The 15,104-nt window shown below is 33.3% G+C and overlaps 1 protein-coding gene across 3 annotated transcripts; it reads right to left on the reverse strand.

Annotated features, from left to right (window-relative positions):
- Positions 1 to 256: 256 nt before the first annotated feature.
- LOC108329112 (1,4-alpha-glucan-branching enzyme 1, chloroplastic/amyloplastic-like) lies at positions 257 to 13,733 on the reverse strand. Of its 3 annotated transcripts, XM_017563145.2 has the most exons (23): positions 13,539 to 13,733; positions 13,200 to 13,449; positions 11,796 to 11,950; positions 10,840 to 11,069; positions 10,383 to 10,481; positions 9,592 to 9,634; positions 8,665 to 8,724; positions 8,331 to 8,411; positions 7,726 to 7,842; positions 7,309 to 7,392; positions 5,604 to 5,725; positions 5,268 to 5,387; positions 4,970 to 5,099; positions 4,748 to 4,858; positions 3,903 to 4,031; positions 3,564 to 3,667; positions 3,296 to 3,440; positions 2,856 to 3,003; positions 2,642 to 2,742; positions 1,590 to 1,667; positions 1,255 to 1,410; positions 1,060 to 1,134; positions 257 to 913 (listed from the first exon to the last, which is right to left on the reverse strand). In XM_017563145.2, exons 2-23 carry the CDS (start codon positions 13,318 to 13,320, stop codon positions 746 to 748), a joined length of 2,577 nt encoding a protein of 858 aa, XP_017418634.2. In that variant the 5' UTR covers positions 13,321 to 13,449; positions 13,539 to 13,733; the 3' UTR covers positions 257 to 745. The 3 variants fall into 3 exon arrangements, with proteins under 3 accessions (XP_017418634.2, XP_052728747.1, XP_052728748.1); XM_052872787.1 differs by lacking the exon at positions 13,539 to 13,733 and having other exon boundaries at positions 13,200 to 13,460; XM_052872788.1 differs by lacking the exon at positions 13,539 to 13,733 and having other exon boundaries at positions 13,131 to 13,256.
- Positions 13,734 to 15,104: the final 1,371 nt, after the last annotated feature.

Consider the following 15,104-nt stretch of genomic DNA (forward strand, 5'->3'; position numbering starts at 1 on the left):
AAAAAAACAGAAATCTTGATTTAAATGACGATGAGGAATTACAATTTGCTTAAAATTACTGAAATCCATAAAAATTTTGCACATGGATGCAGAAACCTGAATTCTTGGGATGGAAAGTCTAAGCACTGAACCCATTGGCCATTGATATTTCCTTCTGGAACATTAAACCGGTGATTTGCTGTTGGTCGTGAATATAAACTATTCTAATTTTAAAAAATAGAAGTTGAAAGGAATTGAATGTCCAACCAACCCTTCGTAAAGTAAGGTAATTATTTTACTTTCTTTTTTCCACGACGTATGATGTCTTTATTACACGGATAGGAATTGCTACAACTCAACTTTTAAATATAAAGGAGACAGCTACCGAAAAAAGACCCCAAAGCAAAAGTCAGCCTCCTGCAAAATTTTTCACTATAAAAGTCCCTTTGAAGCCTCTAACTCTTAGGAGAGTATACATTATGGAGATTGACATTTGAGACTCAGGTTACGACATTGAATCCTAAAAAGAAAAAACAGAAAGATGGGTGTGATATCGCAATTATTACCTAGCAAGGCACATGTACAAGATTTCGAGTCAGTGTCCTGCCTCACTAAAGATTAACTAGCGCTCCCACTTATTCCACTTCAAATATGCTTCTTTGGTGTTTCAGTGTCGGTTAAACAACAAGATATTGGTTTGGCTAGTTTCACTGGGGATTTACTGCTGCCATCGTGTACTTGTAACATTTGTCCCAGAATCTTCTTATCAAGGATCAACTGGCTCTGGTTCAGCTTCATCTGCAAGGGCTGGTTCAGCTTCATCTGAAAGGGCTGGTTCAAGATCATCGTCGTCATCTGCAAGGACATAAACTGCTGCTGTTCTAGAAGGTGCATAGACGAGAAAGGATCGAGGTCGGTCATCATACCATCCTTCCTGTAAAATCACAAGAAAATTTACCGAGATAGTCAAAGCACTAAAATCAGGTCTGCAAGTGTGTGAAAGAACAAGCATAGGAAAATACAAACTAGAGACAACACAACTAGAGAAGTCTCAGACACAAGTTTAGAGAAGTCTCATACATTAGTGAAGTACTCAGCAGAGTGGTTGAGCCTATTGAAGCCACCAAACAAGGCATCATCTGAATCCAAAACAATCTGGACAAAGGAAAACATAATCCATTATGAAACAAATTCTCTAACATCGGAAGGAGAAAATAAACTTAATGTTGGTCATAAACTATGTATGATAGTATCCACTACATGCAGATGTCATACCTTATATTTCCCAGGGGTTGAGCAGCCAACTCTGTAATCTGAATAGCTGTTATGCCAATGAAAATTGAAGACAAAGACGAGGTTGCCCCTTTCAAAGATTATAACTTTGTCACCTTCATTTTTCCGTGAAATATATTGGTGTTCAGCAGTCATGAACTGAGACAAAAAATTAAGTACAGTTAACGAACATAGGTTAAGTATATTATTGTTATTATGATTATGAGGTACTACAAACTTATGTTTGTTATCTCTAATGATGAGCAATTGCCGTAAAAGATTTCATTAGGATAATTCATTGACTAGGAAATAAGAGACATAAAGATACGAATGCTTACACCAAACTTTTCTTCTAAAAGCTGCATGGCTCGATCAAATTCTTGCATTCCTTGATATCTTAAATAATCCGCATCTCCCTGATTAAGCAATACAAGATGAATTTTGTAACTTTTGAACAATGAATTATTTTTTCTTCTCTATTCCGTTAATAAGTATATGGAAGTTTTGTTTGATGTCAAGGTAATGCATGATAGAAAACAAAACAAAACATATATTTTGATGTTTTGCCTACAAAACTAAGATTCTATCAGGCAATGATTCATCATAATCTTTATTGGATATTTCAGGAAACTAGTTTCATTTTCTTACTCCATGTCCATGTGTTTAACTGTTAACAACTTCATTTGATTTTCGTAGCATGCAATGTTAGAGATGTTCACATCACAGCCAATTCATATTAGTTCCTCCATTACTCCATGTATTTCAAAGGTTCAAATATATTATATCCAGTAACTGTCACTAAATCAGTTTGGTGATTTTCAGGAAGAAAGAAACATGGTCTATATTTCGATGAAGAGGGATCCATACTGTTCGATAACAGTTTGTAAAAAGACGGAAACAATCTACAATAGCAAAGATGCAAACAATCAACAATAGCAAAGATGCAGAAAGAGAACAACTTTTCCATAACCACTGCTTATACTCATGAAGACAATAAAAGCAAAACAAATAAAATAAAGACTAATCAACCAAGATGACAAGATGGGAAGACAAAAAGCTAATGAAAAATACGAATCATTACATAACTTAATCTAACTGCCACCAACAAATAAAATACTTGGAACTCAGAATATTTGAACAAAAATTGTCCTGTAAAAAATACATTAAGCCTAAAAGAAAGAATAGGGATGAAGAAAGAAAAAGTTGCATGGTACTCATTCCTCTAATATTCAAACATGTATAGAAAAAGATCAGTATAGTTTATAATTCATCAATAATATGATGAACACATTTTGCATCAACGCAGTGCTCATCTAACTGAAATCTTATAATAAATAAATACTAAATAGTGGTAATATAAATTAGTAATTGCACAGGTCCAAGAACTTACCAAGTCAAATCTTCGCCTGCATTTATCATAACTGTAGTTGTTCCCTGGAATTACTGAGCCATTAGGAAGTTGTTGTTCACCCCTTGGAAAATCAATCCACTCTGAACAGAGCAATAACGAGTGAGAAAAACTTAATTTGAAAACTTCAAATCCAACTAGTCATGTAATTATTGAATCTCTACAGAATAATGTTTTGGTAATCAAATATGCTTACCAGGATGGCCAAACTCATTCCCCATAAAATTCAAATACCCTTCACCACCAAGTCCCATGGTAATAAGCCTAATCATTTTGTGTAATGCAATACCACGATCTATACGAGGTGTAGATGGCCTGTCTAACGCCATGAAGTCATACATATCCTGAAGAAGGCAACATAATATTAGTAAAATATAAATGTTCAGTTGCAAACTGCATTCATACACTTTATACAGCAGAAACAAGTGTCCTTAAATGATTCAACAGAAGCAAAGAACCAAAAGAATTCAAGAAACATGTTATATCTCTAAACTGATACTCAACATCAGAAGCTGATTGCAAATGCATACGAGAAATTTCCATAAGATTTATAATAGTCAAGTAATGTAAATAAGCACTTATATTCATCATGCAGTTTCAAATAGGTGAGAAACAATATATAGAAGAAACAAACACCTTGTCCATCAACCAAAATGCAATTGTCTTGTCACCAACCAAGGCCTGATCATGACTCTCAGCATAAGCTACACATTTTTCCAGCCATCTTCTGTTTGTTAGTGTGTGGACAATATCACCCATTTTCCAGTCCTCATCTTGCTTCCTACACACAAAGGACAGCACTGAAATCAAACATGGATTTCTTTTCACACTAATATACAATGAAGCTCATCCAAATGGGTTTATAACACAATATGCTGTATCTGTGCTCAAAAGTAAAGGTTACTTGAGAATCTCAATCCACTTGTCTGCAATGGCCATTTGCAGGCGATAATCAAAACCAACCCCACCATCTTGTGTAGGAAGGCAGAATGTTGGCATTCCACTCACCTGGAAATGGAATAAAATTTGAATTGTCAACTGCCAATTTCATTGAGTCATATAGAGGGTTCGAGTTCAATCATCATACTGTCTTTTTTCTTTACAACAGTTACACAACCATTTATACTTGACCAATGAAAGTCAAATCAAGTTCAAGAGGTGACAACTACTCAACTCCTAAAAGCAGTTTGAATAAAATGTTAAAGTTGTACATTTATTTAAAACTTTCAAGAGGATAACGTACATCTTCACCAATGGTAACAGCCTCGGGGAAGAGGCCATGAATGAGATCATTAGCCAGCATCAGGTAAACCACAGCATCAACATCAGTTGCCATACCAAAGTACTCACTGTAATTTCCAGTGAATGCTACCTACAGCAAGATCAATAATACAAAAGAAAAAGAAAAAAATGATTGAGAAAGAATATCTAAGTGAAACAGAATCCTCTGCTTCAAAGTCTAACCACGGGTAGAATATATTTCATTAGTTGTTAAAATGGTAAAAATCAACTTTGTTGAAATTGCTAACACCAAAGGAGACTTCTCAATTCAAAGTTCAATGTTTTTAGTGGGAGTAGATGATAGGTGAAGATCTACATCATTATCTAACTGTACAATCAAACCATTTCAGTTAAGCAGGTCATATTCATTCTCATGATACAACACTTCTCGTGCATCCATCAAATTGTACAAGTTACATGGCTTTTGCATTGTTTGCAGTCTAAAACCAGACCTTGCAAGGCCACCAAGGATGCAAGGAATGGGCTTGTCACACAAACAAAAATAACCTGGAACTGTTTTTCCTAATTTTATAAGTTTGGCTTAATTCCATTTTCAGAATATTTGACAAATTCAAATATCCAGAGTAAGAATAAGAAAACAAACAAGCTCATCAAAGCAATAAATCTGTCCAATCATATGCAACTTTCTGATAAAAATCTAATGGTATTGATAATTTCTCCCTTTTCTAATTCAATTGGCATTCTAATAATAATCCTTGAACACTTAACCAATAACAAAAGTAGCAAAACTAATCTTAAAATACCAAGAAACTTAAAGGCCAAACACAAAATCCAATTAGAGTGTACCTGCAACCCATGATGAGTGTACATCATTGATGTAACACCATCAAATCGAAATCCGTCAAACTTGTATTCATCCAGCCACCATCTTGCATTTGAAAGTAGATACCTTAGTACCTAAAATAAGAATTAAAGTCAGTCACTTACTATTCTCCAAAAGGTAGAGAAGAATCATGATGAAAATATTATCATAACCAAGCCAGTGAATTCTGTGGAGCCAGCACTTACTTCCCAGCTTCCATAATTGAAAAGGCGAGAATCCCACATCCAATGATAACCTCGTGACCCAGGATGGAAGTAATGACTATCAGTTCCATCAAACATGTTTAGGCCATCCAAAGTATTATTTGATGAATGGCTACATTCACAATATATTATTTTCACAATCAGATCTAAGGTTGTAGGAATAAAACCTTAAAAATAGTATCATTGATGTAATGAAAATTGAGAATAAGGTTAAAAGGAAAGAAATAGAGATATCAACAAAATAAGGAAAAGAATAATATGTATGAGGAATAGTCTTTACCTGTGTACAATATCCATCAGAACAAGCAGACCTAGTTCGTGGGCTTTGTCTATTAGAGATTTAAGTTCCTCTGGAGTTCCAAATCGGCTGCTAGGTGCAAAGAAATTTGTGACATGGTACCTGCACCATGCACAACACTATTAGTACAATCAAACCATCAAAACTAAGAAAAACACTAACTTATTGAGAAACCAGAAATATAGCACACAAAAACTGCCTGCTGGTTGTTATATTATGAATCTCATTGGGACAATCAACAATTTGGGAGCAAAGGAAAAATGACAACAGAAGAGTTGCAAAAAGCTGGCATAATAAGAAAGAAAACTGAAAAGTTACCCAAAGCTGGCATAATAAGAATGTTCTTGAATGGCCATAATCTGGACAGCATTGTAGCCAAGCTTTTTAATGCGAGGTAGTACATCATCTCTAAAATTGGCATATGTGTTGATCATTGGCTCCTGCACCACATGGTTCACAATATTGTTGATGGTAGAAAAAAAACTGAAACTCCAAATAGACACTTTTCTTGAACTTTACAGATTTATCTCTAATCCTAAAAATGTTCAGTAAAAAACTACGTTTTCTTTTACAAGATTTGAAATGTTGTTGCACATAACCACTAATTCATTGAGCTTAGCTTTTATGATAAACATAGCAGTTACTAATGCTACTTCTGTGAATAATAAGATAATTTCATATTGACAAACATTAAAAGAATTAGGACACAAATATCCATTTGCAGTTTTGACATTTCTAGATAGGTTATATTTTGTTTGAAGTATGATAATCAAATTAGAGAGGGATCTTGTGAATGTCTTTATGTAAGCCTAGTCGACATCTACTATTGTGAACTCTGGAAAGAAATATAAGAAATTGATAAAAAACAAAACAGATCATTGAACAGTTTTAATCTCAAATGGTCCTTCCTTTGTTACAAATCTTCCAAATCTCTGAATGAATTCTTTCACCCTTCTTCAAACCCTCTAACCAACAAATTATCTTCTCTAACAGTTTCTAACTAATATTCACTTTATTTTAGCTCCTTGCAACACCAACCGGTTGAAATTCAACCATGATCATAAGGTTGAAGTTCTGAAATTCAATCCCAGTTTTTCCTATTACCTTTCTCAATTGGGAGAGCTGAAAAACACCATAAATGTGGATGTGTTTTAGGATGAGGTCCTGGATGGTAAGTGCCTCAATTTGCTTGAGGACCAACCAAATAGAGATCCTGTCCTACTTTTAAACAGTGATTTGTTTGCCTATTTGAACATGTCCCCTTACTTGAAAAGCTGACCCCAGTTGGTAGATTTGTAATGTCTCACCTCCCTTTTGACAAGGTTGGTCTTGTCTAATTAGGTCAAGAAAATGAGCCATCATAGAGGAAATCATGAAATAAGAACTTTAACACTACCAAAAAGCTTAGCCTATAGTTATACAAGGAAACTTTTGGTTAGTATGTGACTAGTCTAACCTGTTCAAATATGTCAATACACGAAATAAACAGCAAGTAAATCAGCTACTATGCAGATCTGTTCAAGTAAATATTGTAGAGAAATTATAAGGGAATAGATAAGAAGGAAATAAATCAGGGATTTAGCTAACCCTGTTGTCAGTTGCTAAGAAAATTCCCTCCCATTTCCTAAACTTCTAACAATAGCAAATTTAGTTTTGAGTGGTATCTACTTGATAGTGCAATCCTATTTGGTTTCTTTTGCATAATCACAATCCAATACCCAGTCATTAATAGGATGCACTTGACAAGCCTCTAATGGTAACCACTTGTCTTTTCAGAAGTAGACATGAAAAATAAACAAAAAACAGAATTAGTAATATGCTAGGAGGAAGAGGGAGGCTGCTATCATAACATGTTGGGAAAGTGAGTTAAGTCATATGATCTTTGGTCAATCATGATTAAAAAATGACCAATTTAAGTTGTTATAGATAATTGACTTTCAAAAAAAGACAATACATCTAGGAAAAGGAAATAGATGACTTACTGATTTACATACAAAAAAAAAAAAGAAAAACATGATCTTACCGGACTACTCATTCCAACATGTGACTCGTATATTCTAAGTGATTTTGGTCTCTTTGGCTGTGGATGTTTGAATACATATTTTTCCTGTAAATATTAAAAAGAAAAACTTAATGCAGAAGTGTATGGTAAAAGAATTAAACATAACTGAAATTATTGTTATCAACAAATATTTTTATTTGATATACTAACTAAACTATCTTCAACATTATCCTGCATTCTGCCACCTATTCTCTATTTATATTTTTTAATAATTAAAAAGAGAAATTACTTACATCATTCCTCCTAATGTAAGAAAAAATTGCAATGACTTAAAAATACTACAAAACTGCCGACATCGTTGTGGTAGATCAAGTCAAGCTAAAGATACAATCCTAACTCATAACAAATGTAAGGGAAAAGAAATATCTAGAAGCTTACCTCTTCTGGGGGATCATAGTATATTCCGCTATATGGAATTTCACCAGGAGCCTGTACAGAAAACTTGATCCAAGCAGGAATCGAGTCCTTGACTCCAGAGGGAGTATCCATGCGGATCTACAAATATGATTGAGATATTTAGCTAGCTCTCACACTTCAGAGAGAATACTAAGAGACTTAATTCAAGACATCTAGAAATTGTTTACATGTATGATTATCCAAGTAAAAAGGTTCTCTAGCAAAAAAAGAATCTGCAAGTTTGAAAATTATAGAGGAGAACTTTTTAGACATCCCATGTCACTTGTTAGTGAGTTGTGATAAAACCAAGAGCATTCTTCTTCATACTTCTGACAAATTTTATCTCCTTTCAGAGTGTAATTCTTCTTAAAAAGAAAAGCACTAATTGAAAAATTGTTTAAGCACCAAATATGAGGAACCAGAACAAACATTTGAAAAAATACTCATTAGTTATGATATAAAATTCCCTGCCTATATGAATACTCAAACAACTAAAATATAAGTTATTTATTAGATAAAGAAATAAAAATAAAGACAATCAAATGAAGACTATCTAGATCCATCAAATTGTTTAGGAAAAAATTTACCTTGACCCGAGAACCATGAGGAATTGGTGGTGAACCATCCACATTGTTTGGCAAAAAAATCTCCCAAACACCAAACTCATTCTGTAAAGTAAAAATTACAACATTTAAAGGTTGCTAATAGCAAATACAATTGTCAATTAAGTTCAAATAACACTATCTACAACCAGGGGGAAAGAAGGTTAGATTCTAGGTCAAACAGAGGAAAGAATACAAAGTTGAGACCGCAAGACGTTCAACTTCTTATTTACACATAAGGGCTTATTAATGAAATAAAAAAAAAAGTACATTAAAGTTCACATGTATGAACTTTGAAGACCAATGAAAGATAACATACCCGAGCCATTACATCAGCATTTGAATTCCAATTGTTGAAGTCTCCAATTAATGCTGCTGACTGAAAAGCAATCAATACCATCCATAATGTTTTGGAGAGGAAATTAAAAGACAGCTATATATTGTGTCTTCAAGTAGAGACACACTACACATACAACATCCAATTGTTAGCAGATGTCAGATGGCAATGACTGACAAAACAACCATGCTGGCACCACCATTTGATAACATTGATCCAAAATGGATTTTCTCCAAACTTAATAAGAAAATACAGAATCATTTAGAATGGAAAGAGTCAGAAGCTGCTTAAATCATAAATTCATGGTAGATTATTAATTAGGTCTTTCCAATTTAACCAAATAACTGCATTTTCACCTTCAGGTAGCTAGTGCTTATCATTACACTGACAATCAGTTACCACAAGTAGATTCTGTTCAAATTTAACCACATTATGAACGAGAAAGTCTCAGAGCATAATTCAATCAAGCAATATAGAGAAGTCCAACAAGTCCTAAATTAACTCTAACATATATGAACATGTTTTTTTTTTTAATTCTTACATATTCAAGTAGGCTAACAGTCAATGCAATACGTGTGATCGAGTGCAATGAAGAACTACTATAACACTCTTACCAAAAGCATAATTAAGCAGAGATATATTAAAATTTAACTTCAAAGAGACTCTACCAAAGAGGCAAACGTGCTCCAAAATAGTAATCGTACACATCAGATCAAACACTTTAGATGCCTCTAGGAGTATTTATATCTTTCTTTTATTTTTTTAACTTTCATACTAATACAGATACGAATACCACAGTCATTACATAATTACAGAAATAATCATATAAACAATGAATGACACTGCAAAATAATTTCAACCAAAAAAACAAGAAGCACTGCTAATACCAATAATTGACTAGAAATATACCTTAGCTCCAGGTGCCCACTCTCTGTAAGTAACACCTGTTGCACTGCAAACAAAAGCTTATAGTCATTAAGGACCACATTGATCAACTAGTTAGGGTGTAGAAATATGGGCATAATTTCCCTTTTTATGTACATTTATTGTTGCACCATTAAGATCTGTACTACGACAATCATTACTTAGTCTGGGTGTAATTCAGTAGTGTATTTCTATGATTTTTTGGCTGTGGTGGGAGGTCTGTATGGTAAGGACATTGTGAATCGGTTTATTGTAATATCATTGACTTAATACTGTATCAGGTCTTGGTTTACCTTGTATGACTTATTTAAGTATATAAGTGTCCTTTTTTGCTTAGCAAAAAAAACCACCATTACTTAGTGTAAGAAATTTCACACTAAAGGTGTGATTCACTGAGTCTATTACTTTCTCTCTCCTCTCACCGCCACAATCTCTCTTTTGAAGATCTTAAGTATGATCCTCACCATGCAATTCTTGTTTGCCATTTCAATCTAGCCCCTTCCCAGATGTTGGCCTCTTACAATTTCCAGTTACTAATATTTATTATTAGTTAGATTGCCTATTAAGGTTTTAACAACTCTAGCTGCCACTTGCCAGATGACTTCAATTCAAGGTTCTTCGATTTGTAGCATTAATCAATTATACAAGTCCTCTTAGGGTATTCAATCTAGTCTATATTGTTTATTGATCAGCAATAGATATATTGGATTGATGTATCTATTTATCATCTCAATAATGACATCAATAATTTATCAAACAATGTTATGTGTATGTACCTGCGTATGAAGCCAAATTTTTCATAGCCACGAGAAAATGTATCCAGACCACCTTCATACTTGTTAATTTCATCGTGCAATCTTTTGTATTGTCCGAAACTGTGAATTATGAAACAACATTTAAAACAACCACGTCAATTTAGTTACAGCACAGTAGGTAAAAAAGTGTTAAAGAAGAGATGTTAGAGTTTTGAAAACCAGAGGGTAATCTACGGAACTTTGTTGATAAACAACCTATACAAGCATGAAATTGAACATTGATGCCTAGTATTGTAATTTGTTGGTTTCAGTTTTGAACAATTGTTGTCAACTGACAATTGTACAGCTGAAAGCTGACAACCCATTAAGATTTGATAGGCAGTTATAGTAGAGAGAACTTTGTAACAGTCTACTTAGAGACTCCCCCTTTTGTACTCACATTGTTTGATGCAAAAGATGCTCATTGGGGTTAACTTACCGGAAATCAAGATGCTCACGGTGGGCTAGCAAAGATGGATCAATCTCATATATTTTCTGTCCAGCACCAGGTCGGGGAATGGTCTTAGGTTTAGCTTCATCACTTGGTATCTTTACTTTCTTGCCAACAGATACCACCGAACCTAGCCCACCTTCAATCTGTCTGTAACTGGTATCTGCTTCACTAATGCTGTATTTATCCTCATCTTCCATTGTTAAATCCTCTAAATTCTGAAAAAATTAAAACATATATTCAGCAAAGACTTGGTTGAAGGCTGAAGATCCATATGAAAACTTGGTTGAGTTAAAATAAATGGACAATCTAGAGGACTACATCTAAAAAAATCATCAAATAGGTGTTAAGTCACATTGAATAAGATAAAATCCACACCACAATATAAGTGGTGTTTTGCATGATTTGGGACAAAAGCATGATAAAATATGTTCATTAGAAGATTTGAAGTCACGCTGATAGAATTTCCTAATGCACTATGGTTAGAGTTTCAAATGAGGTCGAACATGTATTTGTCTAATCTGAGACAATAAGACTCCTAAAATAGACTTCACATCTCAGAAATCTTCTAAGAGCAGTTTTAGCTACAGTCTAAAGATCATAAGCACACTGCACATACTAATCAGCAATGATGACCCGAAAAACAACATTTGTACAATAGCATTTTCCTTTCTTTTTCATTCACATTAGTAGAGTTTTTATATCTTTTTTCCCTCCATCCCTCATATTCTTTCTTGCTCATAATTACAATCAGCTATGAACCATATGGCAGAAACTTACCTAAAAAAGCACTGGTTTTGCAACCAAAAATGCACAAAGTTTTCATACATTCTCCAGATGCATTTGGAAAGAAAACCACAATCCAAATACAAAGAATGGCATGTGACAACAAAACACAAAAATAATTATATAAACATATTTGATATGGAGTAAGAGAAAAGTACATGTGCATCCTCTGAGGTTATAACAGGAGTTTCAAGTTGCTCTGTCAAGGATGCAGAGTTATCTTGATCTTGAGAAATAAGAACCTTATCAGATTCAGCAATTGCAGAAGATGGGGAATCAGAATCATGAGAAGATTTTACGGCAAGGATTTTCCCTGAAAGTACCCACAAATTATATCACTGAGATGTTTTAAATCCAATATTGTAGATTTATCAGTGCCATGCACAAACTAGATTGAACTTTGTGTTCATCCAAAGTAAAATAGATGTACAACATTATTTCCCTTTCCTATTTTTATTGGTATCACTATGATATATAAGTAATTTAAAAAATCACATATCAACATTAAATCAGTTTCACAAATTAAATGAAGCCAATTTTGCGCTGCATACGGTTTGCCCAATCATAGCCATTCAAATTACAGATCATTTCTCTTTCACCATCAAACCTTATACAGTTGCTTCAATCATTCAATTCATATTCTGAAAACAAAGAGTTTAGTAACGGGATTCAACTCTAAATTTTGCAAATGTTGAAATACTTTCACCCAAATTGCAACCCAAGGAAACATATTTTGTCTAGAGTGAATCTAAAAGCCCGACCTTATTACAATAGCTAATATTTCTTTCTGTATTACAATAGCTAATATTTCTTTCTGTAGTTACTAAAATGCCATGCATACTTTCAAATGTTCGGTTTATCAGTTATACCAACCCACAGTGGCTTCTCATATTATAGAATTCAAAGAATGCAGAGTCTAATCGACACAATTATTACAATAACAGTTGAGATTTCACACGCAAGCACACAAATTATGATTTTGATTTACAATTTAAGACAACCAAAGTTTATATTCTTTCCTTTATCAACATATGACCAACGAATCGTGAAAACGCAGATATACCTTAAAATTCTCCCAATAGAGTAATAGTCATAAAAGTCGTGAAAAACTCGATTATCTCAGTTACTAACACATGCATCCACGATCAGAGAACAGAGGTCAGAAAACAAAGCTACACACTAACATCTTTAATCTAAAAATGCCCCGAGATTGAACACTTTATCTAAGTCCAACCACGAAGTAAAGAGTATCAGCAGAATCTCTCGTTTCAGCTTCACCAGGTTAACACTCGCTTCTAACACGAAATCAAAACCAAACAAACAAGTTTCCGCCCTTGCATGTGCTTTAACATTCAAGAAAGCAAACAACAATAATAAATATATTATTACTATTATTATCATTAGTTATAAGAACAACCATAATGATGAAAAAGATAACAACAAAAAGAAATAATAAGAAGCAGTGAAATCCAGAATTAGCAAGTACTACTCACATAACTCCACAAGAGAGGAATGTAACGGAATCGTAAAAGCATAAGGCTAAAATGAGGAAGGTTTATTACGAGAGAAGTTGTTCTTTCTGAGAAAAACAGGAAGAGACGCTGCCCTGCGATCGTCACGGAGGCTGGAGACATGCAGCGAAGGAACAACCGGAAATCGAATTCCGGAGATGGTGTAAACCATCTTTGCCTGCACTTAGGGTTTAGTCTTTGATATTTAGGAGAGAAGAAGTGAATGTTCTCTCAGAAGCAGAAGAACAGATCCAAAAGTGAGAGTGTGCTGAGTTCGAGGTGTCGAGAGAAGCGTGACACTCTGAGAAGGAGTGATATTATATATAGTAATAATGTGGAGTTAAATTCTGAAATTTATTTAAACAAATAATAAAGAAAATGAAATTGTACGGTGAAGGGTGGCGCTATCTGCGTGGAGGTGACAACAAGACTGCGAGTGATGTGCTACGTGTGCTTGTTTACAGTCCAAACAGCATGGTAATGAAACTTATGGGGCCCACTGCTCTTGAATTCTGATCGTCCATCGTCTTCGCCAAACGAATAGCACTTGGATATGAAATGCTTGGCTATGGACGCGCTTCACAGATATTTTCCTTTTTGCTTTTCTCTTTTCTCTTGTATGTTGTCCTCCTTTCTATAGTTTAGGAAAAGGGAAAAGTTTCATGAATGAAATGTTAAAGGATCTTTTGCTTTGTGGCAAGTATATGCCTTGCCTTGCGTCCCCTTTTTCAAATCATAAAATTAAATACTTTTCACTACTCCTAACAAAACAAATGTTCCAAAAGTGCATCTTAGATAATATATCATAAATACTTATACCAAAATTATTAGGAAATAAAATATTATTACTAAGAAATGGCAGTCTGTAAATTCCTCAAATTATTTTAAGGGTTCTCGTGGAGTGAGCCCCGTAATTAAAATAAATTTTAAGTTAGATTCTGGAGATCATCTGTTATTTATGTATGTATTATAATACGACAGGTGACTTCTGAATCAACTAATAGATATACTACAACAACAAAGGATAAGAGACAAAAACCTGAATTATTAGGAATTGGAAAGTATCTCGTGATGATCACAGTTTCTTCTTCGAAAATATAATAATGGTTATCTTGTTCGGTAGTCCCTTCCTGTCTGAGATGCAGCAAGGCTAAAATATGCAATAGCCTGCTCATTCTGCTATGATATTTGACACTTTATCTTATTGTTTATTTTATTGGCAGCTTAAATACTGTCAATTATGAGAGATACTGTAAAAAATTATAATAAAAATACCATTACAGCAGTTGAATAAGAAGAAGGATTATTAAAAGTAAAATGAGATTTTTGGTTATTATTATAAGTAAAATGAAAATAATTATAATTATTTAATAGTTCAGATTATGTATTTAATTTAAAATCTAACCCTTTTCTGAAGATGTTACATAATTTTTAATTAAAAGTATAAGAAATATTTTAATTAAATACATTATTCAAAATTTCAATTTAATAACTGTTGTTAAATTGTTATCCACAATAATTGAAAGTTATTCCTTAATAAATTTCATATATACATATATCTATCTATACTATCTAATACATATGTGAAACTATAATGATATAAATTATATTAACTATTACATATTCAGTAACTTTTAATTGAAAAATTGTTTTATCAAAATTTACAGAAAATATCTTTAAATTAAACCATGTTTATAAAAGAACTATATTACCTTAAAACTATTTGAAATTCCATTTTTATAAATTAAAATTAACATAGTAACTTTTATAATACATAAAAATGTTGATAATTTGATTGATGGTTAAGATATGTGTTAGTATTTTGAAGTTGTTAAAGGAATAGTTGATGTGGTGGAGAAAATGTAAAGATAGTGGAATGTAGAAAAATGTAAAGATAATAGAATGTGGAAATAGTAGTTGGAAGAAGTGTTGTAGTTGTCTTTGTTGTGGTAGATG

The sequence above is a fragment of the Vigna angularis genome, chromosome 2 (genome assembly GCF_016808095.1).
Source record: "Vigna angularis cultivar LongXiaoDou No.4 chromosome 2, ASM1680809v1, whole genome shotgun sequence".
NCBI lineage: Eukaryota > Viridiplantae > Streptophyta > Magnoliopsida > Fabales > Fabaceae > Vigna > Vigna angularis.

Coding starts and splice junctions, on each gene's coding strand:
- LOC108329112 (XM_017563145.2), bottom strand. CDS start 13,320: ATGGTTTACACCATCTCCGGAATTCGATTTCCGGTTGTTCCTTCGCTG. Junction 11,951..13,199: donor CAGAAAGAACAACTTCTCTC/GTAATAAACCTT, acceptor GGGTACTTTCAG/GGAAAATCCTTGCCGTAAAA. Junction 1,135..1,254: donor CAACCCCTGGGAAATATAAG/GTATGACATCTG, acceptor TCCTTTGTCCAG/ATTGTTTTGGATTCAGATGA.